General features: G+C 38.5%; 1 protein-coding gene across 1 annotated transcript in view; it reads left to right on the top strand.

Annotated features, from left to right (window-relative positions):
• The window catches only part of Trpm6 (transient receptor potential cation channel subfamily M member 6), a 195,961-nt gene that overhangs the window by 156,509 nt on the left and 18,594 nt on the right, over positions 1-20,858 (top strand). Inside the window, exons 29-33 of the mRNA XM_045154985.1 lie at positions 10,702-10,822; positions 13,301-13,392; positions 15,764-15,822; positions 17,419-17,444; positions 19,275-19,325. Coding sequence (XP_045010920.1) covers positions 10,702-10,822; positions 13,301-13,392; positions 15,764-15,822; positions 17,419-17,444; positions 19,275-19,325 — 349 coding nt within the window. The remainder of the gene's footprint in view (positions 1-10,701; positions 10,823-13,300; positions 13,393-15,763; positions 15,823-17,418; positions 17,445-19,274; positions 19,326-20,858) is intronic.

Genomic DNA, 20,858 nt, shown 5'->3' with positions numbered 1-20,858 from the left:
AGTATGTGTTAGCCATTTGTTCCTCTGAGAACTCCCTATTCAGTTCTCTACACCATTTTTTTTTTTGAGTGGGTTGTTTGATGTATTTTATTGTTTAGTTTTTTGAGTTCTTTGTAGATTTTAGATATTAGGCCTCTGTCAGTGGTATAGCTGGCAGAATTTTTCACCCATTCTGTGGGTAATCTGTTGGCTAAATTTTTTCCTTTAGAAGATGATTTTACATAATTGCCTCCATACTTACTGCTTTGCTTCTGTTTCTGCTTCTGATTAAGGGCTAATGTGGGACCTGGAGACTTGAACATGGGTCCTTAGGCTCTGCAGGCAAGCACCTTAACTGCTAAGCCATCTCTATAGCTTTCTGGTCCCATTTTTAAGGGAAAAAGATAATTGCTTTTTACCACTTGTATTTGATGTGGTACTAAAGGTTCTAACAAGTGTAATCAGGCAAGAAAAAGAGATAAATATATCCAGATTGAAAAGGAAGAATTCATACTTCATGGTAGATAATATCATTTAAGTAGAACATTCTAAAGAAACTATTTTATAAACTACTCAAAAATTAAAAATTAAAAATTTAAAGAGTTTAGTAAGATTGTGAAATATAAGACTAAGATCATAAAAGGTTATATTAATATTATGTGTGTGCATATATACCACAATTAGAAATTTAAAATTTAAAATTAATTGTAATTATAATAAAAATTAAAAAATTTTTTTAAAAATTTTTTATTTATTTATTTGAGAGCAACAGACACAGAGAAAGACAGATAGAGGGAGAGAGAGAGAATGGGTGCGCCAGGGCTTCCAGCCTCTGCAAACGAACTCCAGACGCGTGCACCCCCTTGTGCATCTGGCTAACGTGGGACCTGGGAAACCGAGCCTCAAACCGGGGTCCTTAGGCTTCACAGGCAAGTGCTTAACTGCTAAGCCATCTCTCCAACCCAAAAATTTAAAAATTTTTATTGACAACTTCTACAGTTGTAAATAATATCCCATGGTAATTTCCTCCCTTCCCCCACTTTCCCTTTGAAACTACAATCTCCATCTTATCCTCTCCCCCTTTCAATCAGTCTCACATTTATTTTGATATCATGATCTTTTCTTCCTAGTATGATGGTCTTGTGTAGGTAGTGTCAGGGACTGTGAGGTCATTGATATCCAGGCCATTTTGTGTCTGGAGGAGCACGTTACAAGGGGTCCTACCTTTCCTTTAGCTCTTGCATTCTTTCCACCACCTCTCCTGCAATGGACTCTGAGCCTTGGAAAGTGTGATAGATATATTTCAGTGCTGAGGGTCCTCTGTCACTTCTTCTCAGCACCACAGTGCCTTTTGAGTCATCCCTAGGTCACTGCCATCTGAAAAGAGAAGCTTCTGTAACCAAAAGTGAGAGTAGCATTAATATATGGGCATGAATGTTAAGATAAGTGCTTACTGGGCAGTTTGGTGAGTATAGTATATACATTTAGTCAGTCATCAGCAGACATTACACCCCTAGGTCTCATGACTACTCCTGTTGTAGGTTTTCAGTATCAGGGATGTATTCCCTCCCATGGAGTGGGCCTCTAGTCCAATTAAAGAGTGGTTGGTTTCCCCCAGAACAGACATGCCACTATTGAACCCATTGGTTCATTTGGCTTGGCTTACCAAACTTAAGGCTTGTAATGTCCACTTTTATCTTCACTGGTGATTTCTCTCTCTCCAATTGAACTGCATACAGTGTAGCTTTTTCCAACTTTCTGACAGCTGGCCTACATACAGGAGTTCTTCAGCTCAGCTCCAGCAGGATTTCACAGTGACCTTGCAGCCCAAGTATGTGGAGTCTTCAGCAATAGGGTCTTACCATCTATTCCTGGTATGAAACCAAGGGCATTGGCATTGGCCTGTAATGTTTTGGGGGTATCAGTGACCTCCCTGGCCAACAACTCAGTGGAAGGTATCCAATCCCTGGCACTGAAAATTTTCTAGTAACAATCTATGGCTCCTGTGTGTTTCATTTCCAAAAAAGTAGGTTTTCATATGACTTATTTATATTCTCTTAGATTTTGATTTGCCCTCCCTCCACCTTTCCTTTACTAAGTCACTTCCCCTGACCCCACTTAGGCCTTTTCACCCCCATTAATCTGTTCTTCTACTTACATATATACAATACAATCCTATTAAGGTCCCCCTCCCTCCTTTTCTATGCCCTTTCTTCAAACATAGAAGTCCAATCATTTGTAGCTAGAATCCACATATGAGAGAGGACATATGACATTTGGCTTTCTGGGTCTGGGTTACCTCACTAAGTATAATCCTTTCCAGATCCATCCATTTTCTTGCCAATTTCATACTTCATTTCTGTTTATCACTGAGTAGAACTACATTGTGTAATGTGCCACATCTTCATTACCCACTCATCAGCTGAGGGACATCTAGGCTGGTTTCATTTGCTAGCTATTGTGAATAAAGCAACAATAAATATGCTTGAGCAAATATCTCTAAGGTAGTGAGATTAATCTTTAGGATATATACCTAGGAGTGCAATAGCTGGGTTATATGGTAGATCTATATTTGGCTGTCTCAGGAACATCCACACTGATTTCCACAATGCCTGGACCAGATTACATTTCCACCAACAGTGTAGAAGGGTTCCTCTTATTCTGCATCCTTGCCAGCATTTATGGTCATTTGTTTTCATGGTAGCCAACTGGATAGGAATGATATGGAATCTCAACGTAGTTTTAACTTGCATTTTCCTGATGACTAGGAATGTACAACACTTTTCTTAGATGTTTATATTCCATCTGTATTTCTTCTTTTGAAAACTCTCTATTTAGTTCCATAGCCCATTTTTAATTGTGTTGTTTGATTTCTTATTATTTAATTTTTTGAGTTTTTTGTATAACCTAGACATTAATCTTCTGTCCCATTCTGTAGGTTGCCTCTTTGCTCTATTCATATTGTCCTTTGCTGTACAGATAAATGCTCTATAATTTCATGAGATCGCAGTGGTTGATCTATTGTTTTATTTCCTGAGCAATTGCGGTTATATTCAGAAAGCCTTTGCCAAGACCAATATGTTGAAGGGTTTCCCTTACTTTTTCCTCTAGCAGCTTCAGAGTTTCAGGTCTGATATTAAGGTCTTTGATCCACTTGGACTTAATTCTTGTGCATGGAGAGAGATAAGGATCTATTTTCATTCTTCTACAGACACATATCCAGTTTTCCCAAAACCATTTGCTGAAGAGAGGCTGTCTTTTCTCCAATGAGTATTTTTGGAATTCTTGTTGAAGATCAGATGGCTATAGCTACATGAACTTACATCTGGGTCCTCTATGCTATTCCATTGATCTACATATCTGCTTTTGTGCTAGTACCATGCTGGTTTTGTTACTATGGCTCTGTAATAAAGGTTAAAATTGGGTATGCTGGCCCCCACCAGCCTTTTTTTGTTGCTCAAAATTATTTTAGATATTTGAGGATTTTTGTGCTTCCAAATGAATTGTTGATTGTTTTTTTCTACTTTCATGAAGAATGCCATTGGAATTTAGATGGGGATTGCATTAAAGGTGTAGATTGCCTTTGGTAACATTGACATTTTCACAAAATTGATCTTCCAATCCAAGAACAAAGGATGTCTTTCCATTTCCTAGGGTGTCTTCTGCAATTTGTCTATTGAGTGTTTTAAAGTTTTCAATTTAGAGATCCTTCGCTTCCTTGGTTAGTTTTCTTCCAAGGTACTTTTTTTGATGCAATTGTGAATGGAAATGATTCTCTGATTTTATTCTCTGTGTGTTTGTTGTTAGCATATAGGAAGGCTACTGATTTCTGTGTGTTTATTTTGTATCCTTCTATGTGGCTATAGGTGTTTATCAGCTCTAACAGTTTGCTGGTAGAGTCTTTAGGGTCCTTTATGTATAGAATCATGTCATCTGCAAATAATAATAATGATGTCTTCCTTTCCAATTTGTAACCCTTTTATGTGTGTCTCTTGCCTTATTGCTATGGCTAAGACTTCCAGTACTATATTAAATAAAAGTGGGGATAGTGGGCACCCTTGTCTTGTTCCTGATTTTAGTGGAAAAGCTTCAAGTTTATCTCCATTTAGTATTATGTTGGTGGTAGGTTTGTCATATATAGCCTTTGTTATGTTGAGATATGTTCCTTCTATTCCCAGTCTGTAGGACTTTTATAATGAAGAGATGTTGGATTTTGTCAAATGCTTTTTCTGTATCTAATGAGATGATCATGTGAATTTTTTCCTTCAGTCCATTTACATAATGTATTACATTTATCAATTTGCCAATGTTGAACCATCCCTGCATCTCTGGGATAAAGCCTACATGGTCAGGGTGAATGATCTTTCTGATATATCAATGTATCCTGTTTACCAGTATTTTACTGATAATTTTTGAGTCTATATTCATGAAGGGGATTTGTCTTTAATTTTTCTTTTTTTTTTGTTTTATCTTTGTCTGGTTTTGGTATCAGGGTGATACTGGCTTCATAGAAGGAGTTTGGTAGGATTCCTTCCTTTTCTATTTTATGGAAAAATTTAAGAAGCATTGGTATTAGTTCTTCCATGAAGGTCTGGTAAAATTCACCAGTGCATCTATCTGGGCCTGGATTCTTTTAGTTGGGTTTTTTTTTTTTTTTGTTTGTTTGTTTTGGTTTTTCGAGGTAGGGTCTCACTCTTGCTCAGGCTGACCTGGAATTCACTATGTAGTCTCAGGGTGGCCTCGAACTCTCGGCGATCCTCCTACCTCTGCCTCCCGAGTGCTGGGATTAAAGGCGTGTACCACACCATGCCCAGCGAGTTGGGTATTTTTTTTAATGACTGCTTGGATGTTGGATCTCCATACTTGTTATAGGTCTATTTAAGTGGGTAATCTCATCTTGATTTAATTTAGGCAGGTCATATAAATCATGGAAATCATCTTTGTTTTCAGATTTTCAAACTTAGTGGAGTATATTTTCTTATAATATGTCCCTATAATTTTTTAATTTCTCTGGTATCCATTGTGATGGTGCCTTTTTCATCTATAATTTTATTAATTTGTGTCTCTTCTCTCTTTCTTTTGATCAGATTTGCTAAGGGTTTATCAATCTTGTTTATCCTTTCAAAAACCAACTCTTTGTTTCATTGACTTTTTTTTTTGGACTTTTTTTTTTTTGGTTTCTATTTCATTAATTTCTGCCATAATCTTTATTATTTCCTCCTGTCTACTGATTTTTGGGTTGCCTTGTTCTTATTTTTCCAAGGCCTTAAGGTGCAGAATTACACTGTTTACTTGTGACTTTTCTAATTTCTTTCTTTCTTTCTTTTTTTGTATTTATAACACCCAGTTTATTGAAAAAGCAATCTTCCCTGACATATATCCACATGAATTTGAGGTCAGCTATGTTAAGTGCACTGAAATTACCTATGCTTGCCTGCAGCTTTTTAGCTGATGAAAAGATGCTTAAGAATGTTGTCAGTATTTAAGCACTTTAACATAATGGGACTTTTTCCAACTTTTAAACTACTTTTTCATACGGAAGCCAACTTATGTACATTATGTGTGTTAATGTGCACATAATACATGTCCTTCTAACCACAGATAAAACACAGTTGTCCTTTTTGGAAGTCATTCCAGTTTTAGAGCAAAGTTGGATAAGATGGGAACAAGTAAGCTGAGGAAATTAAGGGTGCTAAAGACTAATCATTCTACATCTATAGCTCCTTCTTTCATTTTTGAGACAGGTTCTCACTACATAGCCCAGGGTGGCCTATAACTGACTCATGATCCTCCTGCCTCATCTTCCCCAGTGCTGGAATTGTAGGCATGCCCTACCATGCCCAATATCCCTTTTCTTTTGAATATACAAGTGTGCACCCTGAGTGTCTGAGCTAAAACTTTTCTAACGTTAAGCTGATAGCTGCTATAGATAGGGCTGCTATGACTGACTGTTAAAAGCCCAGGAGAAGTATAAGGCAAGCAGAGGGCACTGTCTGGGCTGGCCATGCCCCACTTTAGGTAGACTACACTACCCAGGTCTTGCTGGGTTCAGAGGCTGGCCTGGGCCTGCAGGCCATTCCTTCTTTATTGTGTTCAATATTTGCTAGTTTTACTATTTTGTAATTTGGGAAAGTGAGAGAGAGGTTCAACTTGTCTAAGAATGCTATAATGCTGTACCTCAGACTGACTCAAACATTTTTATTCTTCTGCAAATACAACTAATTCCCACTTACAATTATTTCTAAGATAAACAATAAATCAGCTGAAGAGACATATGGGGTCCAGGGCTTAGGAACACTACCATCCTTAGGGCACAAGACTAGTGGGAGAGTTGCCAGCTGCTGAGGAAAGATTCAGCTAGGAGCACTTCTCCAGGAGGCCCGGCAGCACCTGAGGCACTGCTGGTACCCCAGCTCGAAGTCTGAGTCGTTGCCATAATAGGGATCTTCAATAGTGATTTGTTTCTGTGGATCATAGCTTCCAAGTAGCTCAATTTTAGCTTTGCAGTTTTTAACTTGATTACTTTTTCTATTCAAATCTCTCAGATTGCTTTGATCCATACACAGTATATAATCAAATGTGGCAAAGTCTTCTTTGGTAACCTGCCGGGCAATGTGATTCATAGTGATACCATGCTTCCTCATGCAGCTCTGCCCTCGATAGTCAGGGGGGTTCCCCACTTCATAGGTGGATGTAGCCGCACTATCTATCCTCCAGTTATCTGAAACATTTGTCGGTTACTAGTTTTCTGAAAACTGCTTCTGCAATAGGTGACTGGCAAATGTTACCTCAGCCATTTTCCCAGGCCGACTCCTAATTTCTTAATATAGGCACTTAATCCTATAAATTTCCTTCTTAGGACTGCCTTCATTATGTTCCAAAGGTTTTGGTATGTTGTATTCTCATTTTCATTTGACTCTGAATTTTTTTGATTTCCCTTTTGGTTTATTCATTGACCCATTCATCATTTAGTAGTGTATTGTTTAATTTTCATGATTTTGTATATGTTCTATAGAATTTCTTGCTATTGATTTGTAGTTTGATCCCATTGTGATCAGATAGAGTGCAAGGGATTATTTTAATTTTCTTGTATTTGTTAAGATTTGCTTTATGTCCTAACATATGGTCTATTTTAGAGAATGTTTCATGTGCTGCTGAAAAGAATGTGTATTCTGCATCATTTGGATGAAATTTCCTGTATATATCTGTTAGGTCAATTTGTTCTATGACCTCATTTAATCCAGATGCATTTTTGTTTGCTTTTTGCTGGATGACCTGTCAGTTGATGAAAGTGAGTTGTTGAAGTCACCCACTACAACTGTGTTTAGTGTTATCTGTGACCTTAGTTCTAACAGCATTTGCTTGATGAAATTGGGAGCCCCCATGTTAGGTGCATATATGTTTAGTATTGCAATGTCCTCCTGTTGGAGTGTGCCTTTAATCAACATAATGTGACCTTCCTTATCTTTCCTAACTAATGTTGGTCTGAAGTCTATCCTGTTAGATATTAGGATAGTGACCCCTGCTTGTTTTCTAGGTCCATTTGCTTAAAACACCATTTTCCAACCTTTTAACCCAAGATAGTGTCCATCCTTTGTAGAGAGGTGAGTTTCTTGGAGGCAACAAATTGAAGGATCCTGCTGTTTAACCCAATTTGCAAACCTGTGTCTTTTGCTTAAGGCATTGAGGCCCTTGATATTAGGAGTTATTATTGAAAGGTGTGTATTTATTTTTGCCATTTTTCTTGTTGTGTAGTTCTTCCAGTTTTACTTGTGCTCTCTTGTATTAACTAGTATTTGCTGAGTATGCTTTGTTTTTTCTGGGTTCATTATATGTGTTTTTTTTTTTTTCTCTTCAGCATGGAGGATCCTTTCAAGTATTTTTTGTCTTCACATATTCCTTTAGCCTGCTTTTATTGTGGAATGTCCTTATTTATCCATCTATTTGAATGGATAGCTTTGCAAGATAAAGTAACTTTGGTTGACAGTTTTTTCTTTCAGAACTTGGAGTACATCATTCCAAGCCCTTCTGGCTTTTAAAGCTTGTGTTGAGTATTCTGCTGTGATCCTGATGGGCTTGCCTTTTTATGTGACTTGATTTTTCTCTCTAACTCCATTCAATATATTTTCTTGGGTTTGCATGTTTGTTAGTTTAGTTATAATATGGCAAGGAGAGATTCTGTCCAGGTTTTGTCTGTTTGGTGTTCTAAAAGTTTCCTGTATTTGCATTGGCATCTCTTTTCCAATTTGGGGGAAGTTTTCTTCTGTGATTTTGTAGAGAATGCCTACTATGCTTTTGGAGTGAAATTCTGCTCCTTCTACTATAGCCTGAATTCTTTTGTTTGATCTTTTCATAGTGTCCTGGATATCCTGAAATTCCCATTCATACCTTTTTATTAGTGTGTCTTTCTCTTTGTTGGAATGTATTAGTTCTGCCACCTGGTCTTCTAGTTTAGATATTCTGTTGTCTTCTTCATCCATTCTACTGGTGAAATTTTCTACAGTGTTTTTTATTTCACTGATTGTGTTCTTCATTGCTAGTATTTGTGACTAGTTTTTATTATTTCTATTTCTTTGTTTATATCTTGTATTGACCTCCTTATTTCATTAAATTGGTTTCCTGTGTCTTTTTTATTTCTTCTTTGATTTCCTTGAACATATTCATAATCATTCTTTTGAAATATTTCTCAGGCATTTCCTCTAAATTAGTTTCACTGGAGGTCATTTCTGATGCATTAATACTTTTTGGCAGATTTATATTGTCTTGATTTTTTGTGTTTTTTGTATTATAATGTAGAGATTTTTGCATCTTGGATTAATTTAATCCTTGGGTTTTCCAGCTATGTGCAATATTATTAGATGTATCAATCAATCTGATGTTATATATCTTCAGGGTAGGAGCTTAAGGTGTTAGGTGTGGCTCTTAAGACTCTCAGAGTAATCACAAAAGTGACCCTAGGTGTTGGGTTTGCCTGCTATCAGAGTTTTCAAGTAGGCTGAGTGTAGCAAAATACAAGCAGATTCTAAAATCTAACTAAACAATGTATACATTCAATGAAAAACAGCACAGAGTATTTATGCAAAAGTAGGTATTATGACAACCAGATGTGCTAACAGCTAACAAAGTCACAGTCCCTAAGGATGTGTGTTGCCCCACACCCTTAATCCTGTCAACTGAGAGGCTAAGATTTCTGGTCTGTAAAGGTTCCAAGTCAGCTTGTGACCAAGTGAGACCCTTCCCCAATGAACAACAGAAGGGGAAACAAAGGTACTATAAATAAAGAAGCAACAAATGACAAGCCCAAAATATAGGTTATTTAAGAATGGCAAATCTGACCATCCATCAGCTTTAACATATAATTTACCCTGTCATGGACGATGCAATTAACACGTCTGATGCAAGCCTATATACCAGGCTTATTTGGTGGGTACTGAGCTGGTGTAAACCCTGTTACCTTTTAGAATGGCTTTGGTCTCAATTATGTTGTGTGCCCATTTGGGTCCCTCTTTGTTGTGCTATGGGCTCAGGTAGGCTGGCAGCGTCACCAGGTCACTGCTCTGATTGCCTGTGCTGGGTGCTGTGTAGGTGAGCTCCCTTCCCCAGGTCTCTGGTGCTTGCTGCTGCTTGTGCTGGTGGTGGGGCAGGGGAGGCTGTGGATGGTGGCTGAAGTTCTTCTGCTCTTCCTCACAATCCTCTTACTCATGAGCTGCTCCGTTGGGCCCTGCCATCCTTCCTTCATGTTTCTTGAGTTAGTGAGGAGGCCAGTGTGAGTAGAAAATCCCCACCTGGCTTTTCCTGTGGCTCAGGCTGAGCCTGGTGGCTGCGGCCACGTGGACCTGGTGCTGCCGCTACTGGAGCCGTTTCTGCCTGCTTCTGTGGTCTCTAGACGCTCTGGATCGCTCCTGCTTCTCCGCTGCAGTTGATAATTTATTATGCACTTTCCTTTTATAGTAGAAGTGTGAATTTTGTTTTTTGGCCTTTTCTCCCCTAGGCTGCTTTTACATGGCTCCTATGCTGCCATCTTAACTGAAAGTCTCCTATAATAAAAATTTTTAAATATGATACTTAGCCACACAGTTAGAGAAAGCTAATCTAAAAATTGTTTATATACCAAACACTATAAAACATTACTAAGACAAATTTACAAAGACCTAATAGTAGACAGCTATATCATATTCTTTGATCACTCACCTTAGTTTATTGAAATTTACCAGTTTACCCATCTGCTTTTTTTCCTTGGGGAGAATACAAAACAGTGATGTTACTGTTAGTTTAATGCTGGAGAGAATGCAGGATGGAAATAGTCAGTGATTTGTCAGAGTTCAGACAGGTCCTAATCAAGAGAAGGAGAATTCTAATACAAGTACTTTGAGTCTAAACTTTCATTTCCCTCTATACCAGTGGTTCTGAAAATATGATCCCTGATCAGCAATGTGAGATTCCCTGTGAACTCATGAGAGATACCTCTCCTTTGGACCTTCTGAATAGAAATCCTGAGGATGAATCCCAGTAACTTGGTGGTTTAACTCCTGAGCAACTCAAATCCTGGTCTACACTCTGTTTCTTAATCATGTCTGCAAAGAGAACACACTTACGTTCTGCCTGCTGGAGTGATGAAACACAGCCAGGATTAACCAATGTCACTGTAGTGTTTCTATTAATGGGACTTAATTTTTTTTTCAGATGGATGTTATTTTTTCCAACAACTGACTTTCTCTCCAGGTCATAACAGTCAATGCCTGCTGTCAAAATGATCAACTGACTTCAGAGTCAGGAGAAAATCACATATCTGAAGAGGAGTGCAGCAAGAATTGGCTCTCGGTGTCCAAGTTCAGCCAGATAAGTATGTGACAGTGTAGCCTGGGACCCCAACTCTGGGCAGAGCTCTCTCAGGGCATGGTCTCTAGACTGTTGGTGGTCTTTTCTCTTCTTTCAAGTGGAGATGGGGGAAAAGAGGGCAACACTCTGTAAGGAAAATTATTTTTTTCTGTTTGTAATTCTCATAGAAAGGACAAAGTTTCAGTTGTTTGAAGGACTAGTCTTAGAATTCAGAAAAAAATATTAAAATTTACACAGTCTGTTATATTCAAAGAGTTCTTTCCCCTAAATAGTACTTCTTCATTCTACATATGATATATAAAATGATTTTTATAAATAGCATAACTGAGGTTTAGTTTTTTTCATTTTTTGTGTTTATTAGTTATAAGATGGATTTCATTTTTATATTGTCATACATCAAAATAATATGCTAACTTTGATCATCTTCAACCCCATTTCCTTCTCTTGACCCCTCTTCCCTTTGCTGGCCCCACTCTCCAAATACTCCCTGTTCCTCTTTCGTACTGTTTAACATCTATGGTTCACATATAAGAGAAAATATGATGCTTTTCTTTCTGAGTCTGATGTATTTTGCTTCCTATGATGACCTCTAGTCCCATCTACCTTCCTGTAATGACATCATTTCATTTCTTCTATATGAATGACTGAAACTCTTTTGTGCATATATGTGTATTTAGATAGGTAGATATATAGACATTGATATTTAGCTTATTTTATATCATTATTTCTTTTGCTTTCTGAGGTAAGGTCTCAATCTAGCCCAGGATAACCTGGAACTCACTCTGTAGTCCTAGACAGGCTTTGAACTCACAATGATCTTCCTACGTCTGTCTCCTGAGTACTAGGATTAAAGGCATGTACCACCATGCCCGGCTATGTCATTATTTTTAAATATTTATGTCATTTCATGCGAGTTTCAAACAGATAGCTGTGGATGTCAGGAGGGTTCTGAAGCCATCTTGTTCTGAGAGGAGGCAAATCCTGGGAGGTTGGATGACCCATTATGCCCAGCTTGCCCGATGAGGCCCAGTGTCTTTCTTTAAATGTATCTTGAGTTCAGAAGCTTATTGTTTTTCAAAACTTGTTAAGAACTAATTTGAAAAAATAAACCCACAAAATACAAATTTGGGTTGTGCTTTCCCTTGCAGTTAGCTTTCTCTCTCTCAGCTCAGGCTGGTCTTGAACTCTTTATGTAGTTGAGGAAGACCTGGAGCTTCTTTCACCTCCTACTTCTACCCCCAGAGTGCTAAAATTACAGGTGCGCTCCACAATGCCAGGTTCTATGCAGTGCTGGGGACTGAGACCAAGGCTGTATGCATGTTGGACAAGCATGAACTCTACCTACTGAGCTACATCTTCAGCCTTCAGGTGCACACACACACACACACACACACACACACACACACACACACACATACACACAGAGAGAGAGAGAGAGAGAGAGAGAGAGAGAGAGAGAGAGAGAGAGAGAGAGAGAGAGAGAGAGAGAGAGAGAGAGAGAGAGAGAGAGAGAGAGAGAGAGTGAGGAAACTAACTATGAGAAAACCTTATATTTAGCTTTTCTATTTATTAGTTTTTCTTTTTCTTTTTTCTTTTTGTTTTTTCCAGGTAAGTCTCTCTCTAGCCCAAGCTGATCTGGAACTCACTATGTAGTCTTAGGGTGGCCTCAAACTCATGGTGATCCTCCGACCTCTGCCTCCTGAGTGCTGGGATTAAAGGCATGAACCACCATGCCTGGCTAGCTTTTCTGTTTTTCAAATCATAATACTATGGGATCACTGAAACTATATTCAACACAATTTTATGTTATACAAATAGCTTTCTTTATGTACTTTCTTGTATACTTGTATGCTTATTTTCAGCATAATTACTATCTCCTGTATTTAATCAGGGCTCTTAAACTGGCTCCTCTTCCCCCAGAATTAATTCAACTAAGTATTTACGAATTATTGTACACCTGCTAGCTGCAGTAGTTGTGGAGGTACTAGGTATAAAAATAATGACTAGGAATCCTTATTTTCCTTTTTAAGAAAAGTCTAGAGACTAAGTTTGTTCTATAGTGCTATTTCTTTTCTGTCAGCCTACTTTGGTGCTTGGTGTATTGACCAGGGAAGGATTCCTGACAATTTGCAAATAAAATTTCATGTACTTTAAATAAAAGGGGCTAGAGCTACCGGGTTTAGGAGAGGGTGAATGAAAAGCAATTGCTAAATGTGTTTTGTAGAAGGAAAATATTCTGGGTCAACTGATCCCAACTTTGCTGGAGAGGTTGTTAGGAATGTAAAAGAAAATGGAAATAGAACACAGAGCTTTCAATCATAAGGAAAAAAAGGAAAATGAAACTTGGTAAAATTGGCTAAAAACAGAAAGAAAAAAATATATCCAAGCTTAAGTGAATGTACTGTGTTCAGATTTTTCCATTTAAGCACTGTGATTCAAATCTAATACATTTTCATCAATTTTCTATTTTTTCTTTAACAAGGTCTAGAACCTTATATATATCAGAAAATGAAAATGAAAGAAGTTGAGCAACATGTGATACAAGACAGTGATTACTTAAAGCAGTATCAAGAGGTAAAAATATTTTGATAGTTTTTACAAAAGACATTTGCACACACATGCACACAGCACTTTGCTTGACTGTACTCATTTGACTTATGTCCTTTAATTGACTTCTCCTCTTTACTGGCATTGCATTAAAATCTTTGAAACTATGCTCAGGTGAATCCCTGCTTTTTTTTTTTTTTCTTTTGGTGATCCAATGAGTTTAGTTAAAATTGTTACAGGGTTAGAGGTTATTTATGGAACTTTTGGACAAATTACCACTGAAGAAAATGTCTCCTCCTTCCCAGCAACCATTAACTGCCAGTAGCTCGTCTGGGAGGGATAAGGCCTTATTAACCCCTCTTTATGATTTTTTTACCTTTCCACATTCCTCTTTCTCTGGTGTTTTTACTTGTGTGATTTATCTATTCACTGAATATCCTGGGGACATTTAGCTTGAGAGAGAAACAATTCAGGACTTTTAGAAACTATTTTCAGGTATGTGAAAGTTGTCATGTTCAAGAAAAATAGAGTATTTCCCACATGTAGAATTTAGATGTAGAATCAACATGGGAAAAATACTGGGAGACAGATTTCAGTCCAATCTGAGAAGAAATTTTTAGAAATTGGAGCTTTTCAAGGATGGAATTGTTTATTTCTGGAATCAGTAAGTTCCTTCCTAGGGAGGTTGGTCTAGTATAGGCTGAATCAGTCCCTCTTAAGACATAGTGGAAGGGATTCAAACTGTGCAGGCAAAGGATACCCAGTATTTCTCTAATGCTGAGATGAGAAATTATACATCTTTTTTTCCCTTGCCATCTATATATGCCTTGCTTGAGTGCCACCTGCCTTATTGAGTGTGTGACATAGAATAACAGAAGAGATCTAATTTTGGTTTTGGTTTTAACCATAAATATTGCATTATGAACAACCTCAGATATTATAGCAGTGGAATCTGTGAAAGATTTTGAAATTAAAATGAAAGCCCATTTAAGGTAATTAGAGACAGGATTTGTTTTCAGCTCCTGGTTTTATCTTTTCCTATGTTTCAAAGCTGTATACATCAGTTAACTTGTGAGTTTTGTTAGCTGTAGCTCGAAAACGCTATGCTTCTGAGATGATCCCTAGCAGTCAACTAGGATGACTGTCATGAAAATGCCTAGTGTAATACCCAGAGTATACCAGGGTATCAAGAAATATTGGTTGAAGCCGGGCGTGGTGGTGCACGCCTTTAATCCCAGCACTCGGGAGGCAGAGGTAGGAGGATCTCCGAGAGTTCGAGGCCACCCTGAGACTACATAGTGAATTCCAGGTCAGCCTGAGCCAGAGTGAGACCCTACCTCGAAAAACCAAAAAAAAAAAAAAAAAAAAAAAGGAAATATTGGTTGAATAAATAGGAAATAGAATTATGTTGTTTTAAATCATCATCACCACCAGGAACATTTACTGATGATTAGGAGAGAGTATGATGGTTGATATTACTTATGTTAATTATTTACTTATTAAGGCCTATTGGCTGACAGCCTAAAGTAGGAAAGAGTGATTTGGGTGACAGTCTGAGAGTACAGTCCTCATGGCAGGTAAGGCTTGGTTGCTGGTGGGAGCACATCAAGGCTGTGGCAGCAGGAGCATAAGGTTGCTTCCTCAACATCTGTGGGAGGAAGCTGAGAAAGATGAATGCAGGACCTAAGCTGGCTTTCTCATCTCCCCTTTCTATTGCCTGGGAACCCAGTCCATGGGATGGTTTTACTCCTATTCAGGGTGGGTCTTACTCCCTCAGTTAATCTTCTCTTGTAGTGTCCTCAAAGACACAGCCAAAGGTGCCCTTTACTAATAGGCTATGTATTTCTTAATACTATTATGTTAGCAGCTATCACATTCATCAAGTTGAACCTGCATTCCTTCTTCAGATTATTAAGATGATTTTGTACATGATGCTCTATTTCTATAAACAAACTCATATATTATGCAATGTTCCAATAGAAGTAATTTAATTTGGTTAAAGGCATCAACATATTGAGCTACTCTGATAACACCTTGACATTATATATTTTTCTAGCTTGGGAGAAGTCTTCTCTGTTTATTAAAAAAGAAATACGGGCTAGAGAGATGGCACTTGCCTGCAAAGCCAAAGGACCCAAGTACAATTTCTTAGGACCCACATAAGCCAGATGCACATGGTGGCACATGCTTCTGGAGTTTGTCTACAGTGGCTAGAGGCCCTGGCGTGCCCATTCTCTCTCTCTCTCTTTTTCTGCCTCTCTCTCAAATGAATAAATAAAATATTAAAAAAGAGAAATAAGCCAGAGGAACAAAAAGGAGTTTGTTCTGTTAATGTAGCACTGTAATGAAGCATGGGGTGAATGGGCACCCTCGTCATGACCATTCATTTTCTGCTCAGGACTCGGATGAGGACTCTTTATGGAGTTCTAGGAGCACCTGTCTCAAAAGGGATTTCCTGTGAGTATTCCTACATGGTGTTAATTAGAGGCTTCAAATTCGATTTTTTAGCCTGATTAGGAACAAAAGATCAATTTGATTTGAGAAGGAAAGGAAAAAGTATGTGTAAGTGACTTTTTTTTTTCAAGGTAGGGTCTCACTCTAGCTCAGGCTGACCTGGAATTCACTTATGTAGTCTCAGGGTGGCCTTGAACTCACAGTGATACTCCTACGTCTGCCTCCTGACTGCTGGGATTAAAGGTGTGCGCCACCACACCCGGCTCAAGTGACATTTTTATTAGTAAAAATGAAAAAAAAAAAGTATCCTCCAAGTTTTCCTGTTTCTGGCAACAATTTCTCACCTGAGTCACTTCTCAGAGCACAGTAATGAAACACATGTTCCTACAGTAGATTAAATATTTGCTTTATCAGTGTCAAAAACCCACACACAGACTAATGTTTGTCATATCTTTTCAGGTAGGTGAGACTGTGAATATGGTTTAAAGGGTAGAAATCAATCTGTCTTACCTAAAGAGAAAGTCTGAAGATATGATTATATTAATTCTTTAGATTTAAAAATCATTCTCCCTTCCCCAACCACAATGTGTTCCTTTTACATAATGAGCTTGGCTTTTGTGTCTGGCTTTTTAGTATTGTTCTAATTGTCAAAACATTAATTCTGGCCAGTATTTAGGTGGGGAGAGAGGGAGGGATGCAGAGAGTATGTGGAGCACTTACTTGAGTATCTTCCTGAATTTTATCATTAGAGAAATACAATTAACTATACACAATGCCACCATAGGCAGGATTCAAGCCCTTCACTCCATGGAGAGGCCAGTTGATAGGAAGTGAGAGAAGGTGACTTTTAGTTGCAGGCATCAGCCCTGTGCTAGGTGGCCTTTCTCTGGAGCTGCCACATGGCCCTGTGCAAGCCTGCTTCCAGACGTAAAGGACACAAGACTTTCTTCTCCCAAAGGTTCAGTAGTTTGTGCTCACTCAGAGTGGTGGGTTATTGCAGCATGAAATTAAACAATAATTGTAATTGTACTTTCTTCCCCAAGGACCTTAAATACTAGAGATATTCTTTGAATGCATTTATTCAGACTTGCCCGTGGCCACGTGTGCACTTGAGCAGGGCAAGTAACAATTTAAAGAGAGCTAATTTCAGCCTGTGAACATTTAGGGGCCACGTGGGCTAATGAAATTGATTTGTAGGCTTGTCCGGAGACGTTCATAGACTCATTTGTAGGCATCTGCTTTGCACAGTTCAGGAACCCTTTCGTTTAATTGATCCAGAGCAAAACAAACACAGTTAAATCTTATGTATGTTTTGTGCTCACATAGATAATTAAATAAACAACTGTTTTTCAATTAGCTTAGGGCATAGAGAGTGACTTACATGTATATCTGACATTCTTTTTTCTATGAAAGTCAATACTATGGCAATGAGCTTCTCTACTGATAAAATAAGTATAAGAAGGAACAGTACTTTGCTGTACGTGCTCAATGTTTATATATGCATACTCTTATTTCTGCTTCAGGAAGTTTTTAACTTCTTTCATTATTGAAAGATTCAAAGCAGCATTATCTAAATAATTTATTTTTTTCCCTAAACAGGGTGAAAAGCTCAAATGGAGTTGACAGTAAGTTTTTCTATTTAAAGCTTTTATTTTTAATTTTCCATCTTATTAATGATGGGGCTCACTGTTACTTGCATAACTCTTGAATTTGTTATTCTGTATTTTGGCCTACTATTCAAAGAAGAAAATTCACCAGAAAAATAGAGAGTTGAATATCTGTCTTCAGATCCATCAGCACTGATGTATGGTTTAAAAATATTTTGAATGAGCCGGGCGTGGTGGCGCACGCCTTTAATCCCAGCACTCGGGAGGCAGAGGTAGGAGGATCTCTGAGAGTTAGAGGCCAACCTGAGACTACATAGTGAATTTCAGGTCAGCCTGAGCCAGAGTGAGACCCTACCTCAAAAAACAAAAACAAAAACAAAAACAAGAACAAAAACAAAAATATATATATATATATATATATATTTTTTTTTTTTTGAATGACTTATTTTTGATTGATTTTCTTGTTTTCTATATGAATTAGAGCTCAAGTACTGAGTTTATTTTGACTCAAATCATTTGCACTACAAGTGATTTATGCATTGCTCACTAAGGGGCACGTGATTGTATGTGAAAGTGTTCTTCAATGTGGCTTAAATAGACTCTTGTCCAAAATGTCTAAACAGGACTATGTCACAGAACTTGCGGAGCTGCATGTCTGATAATTATTGCTCTTTCTCTTGAGCAGAGACTGCTGCCTGGCATGCAGTAGCTGCTCCATAAAACATGTGCTGAGTAAAGATGAGTGACACTTAGAGCCCTTAAGTGGTGAAGCCAGGACTGAACCTCCACTTCATCACATTAAGGTGCTTGCTCATTTTAAATAGCCAATGCCTGCTAGGAAGGGTCTGTTTCCCAAGTGACATTAGTACATTCGGTAAACCTCAGTATACATGACTCTTCTACTTATTTAGCAAACTGTGTTGTCTTGTAGTTACATGTTCTTTCCTCTAGTATTGCACATGCTTTTCTGCAGGGTTCCCTTTCATACGACCAGTAGCGGGAACTGAAAGCATACATTTGATTGCTGAATGATTTCAGAATAGAAGTCTTCTCTGTTGGCCCTGCTTTTCACAGTGCAGCCCAGGGGGTGGGGTGGGGGGTGATTCCTCCATTACATGTTCCTTATCAGGCAGCAGAAGCTGTGACCTTGGGCTCACCATGCTGATACTCAATTAGGTACAAAGCAGCTGCTGCCATGACTGATGTTTCTTTAATTTTGATTTTATGGGACATCACAGCCATTCAAGGATTTCTCCGGAGCCTTGTGATTTAGGACTGGAGAAGATGGGAGAGAATGCGTTAATGCAGAAGGGCATATTACAAGTCCTGATACAGTGAAACAAATCCCATGACACAATACTAGCCACCCTTCCTGTGTTTCTGGCATATACCTTTTAATATCTCTTCATTGTGTTGTTTTTGTTTTTAGTCAATGAAATGGTCAGCTAATAACTTGGCATTAATAATATCTTTCTGTAGGCAGTGCATCTTGCTAGAAAGCTCAGAGAATCATGCTTTTGGGATGTCATGGAGTGTGATGGGCAGTTGTGTGCTTCCTGTAACCCAGGGGTATAATTGGTTCAGTGGAAATATATCTTTGAGGCTAATATTGCCTGTCTTTCTTCAATTCCCTATATAAATATGCTTGGAGATATTACATTGATGATTGGAAGATGTCAGGATACTATGAGCAATAATGTGGCTAAAGCATATTAGGCAAGATTTTCCAACTACTGAGAAACCATTTTGATTAACCTGTTCAATAATAACTTTGAAGGCAATATATCCATGAGTATGTTTTTATCTTCAGCCAAGTAATTAAAATGCCAATCTTTTCTATAATTTCAGAGATCTCAGCCTCTTTTAAAAGCTCTCAAGAGCCTCACCATCATTATTCAGGTAGGAAGCCTGTGTGCAGACAGGCCCACTCAGCTCCATGCACTTCCAAATATGAGTGTGGGAACGTGCCACAGTGCGGGTGAAGGTCCAGCTGGGAGAGTTGTTCACTCTGATGGAAAGAGCCTCGAGGTTTCCCACCATGGAGTCAACTTGGGGAAACAAGTTTTCAGGGCTTCATAGAATTCAGATAGCAATTTTTTTTCTTTTTGATTTTTTGAGGTAGGGTTTCACTCTGGCCCAGGCTGACTTGGAATCCACTCTATTCTCGGCGTGGCCTCGAACTCACGGCAATCTTCCTGCCTCTGCCTCCTGAGTGCTAGGATTAGAGGCATGTGCCACCACACCTGGCAACAAAATATTTTATTGGCGTGTTCCAAATTGTGAAAAAGACAGGTGATCTTTGTATCTCAGAGTTCCTTGCAAACTTAGAGCCAGTCCAAAGTCAGTGATCTTAGTGTTTTGGACAGCTTCTTTCCTCTGTCTTCTTTTCCCATTGCCATGGTGGGGAATGAATTCAGAGCCTAGCTAAACAAGGGCCTACTTTACCACTGAACTGCTAAGGGTGAATCTGAAAGTAGTTCTTACAGGGAGGATTCTGTATGCTCCCCGATCTCTCCATGAACATGACCAAGGAAAAGATGGCAACCTCACAGAATAAGCTCAATAGCATGTGAAGGTGTCATTAAACAGATGTCAAAGGTCTTGACTCTTTTAAGCAATGTTTCTCTGCAGTCATCTTTCTTTCAAGTGGGTATGATTGACCTTACCCCTCTTCAGGGATGGGCTGCCCAAGGGATCCTTGAGAATTAAGAGGAAATTCTTTGAAATGCAAAGTAATATAGACCAACTGGATTTGTTCCACAGTTTGGTTTCTTGGGGCTCAGCATTGAGCACTGGGTGAGATAACACACAGGCGAGTCTGTCCCACAGTCTGGAGCTCAGGGCATGTGCAAGGCCTTGTTGTCTTATTGGTGCTGTTTTACCAGTCTTTATATCAAGGCCATTTGTTTACAGTCCAGTAACAGACTGTTTTATCCTGAGTTTTTCCTCTGTGTTGAATAATGGGGCAGAGGATTGCCGACTCCTCATTCCAGGCTCCTGTAAGTGGGTCCTCTGGCTCAGCAGTAATCTGTTATTTTGACTCCAGCTGTCAACCTGAGAAAGTCCCTGGTGAGAAATCTTACAATGTCTACTGACACTGATCTGCTAGGATATGGCTCTTAACAGGAAAATGCAGAGCACTTGTTTCTCATTAAAATTAGTCTCCTCTCATTCTCCCAGGGAAAAGTTGCTGAACTTTGCAGAATCAACAGTAGAGGTCCCCACAGACCATTGTGCATTGGGTTTGCCTTGGAAAAAGAAAACCAGGGAATGAGGAGCACAGATTCAAATACTGTTTTTTTTTTTCTTCTTTTTTTAAGTTCCACATATATAAGAGATATCTGATCTGTTATTCAGGAGAGGGGAGAGGCATCCCTTTCTTGGACCACGTTACCTAATCATTTTTAAAAGTTTCCCATAGTTTATGCCTTT

This window comes from Jaculus jaculus, chromosome 1, assembly GCF_020740685.1.
Source record: "Jaculus jaculus isolate mJacJac1 chromosome 1, mJacJac1.mat.Y.cur, whole genome shotgun sequence".
In the NCBI taxonomy this organism is placed as follows: domain Eukaryota; kingdom Metazoa; phylum Chordata; class Mammalia; order Rodentia; family Dipodidae; genus Jaculus; species Jaculus jaculus.
This window is presented reverse-complemented; position numbering and strand designations above follow the sequence as displayed.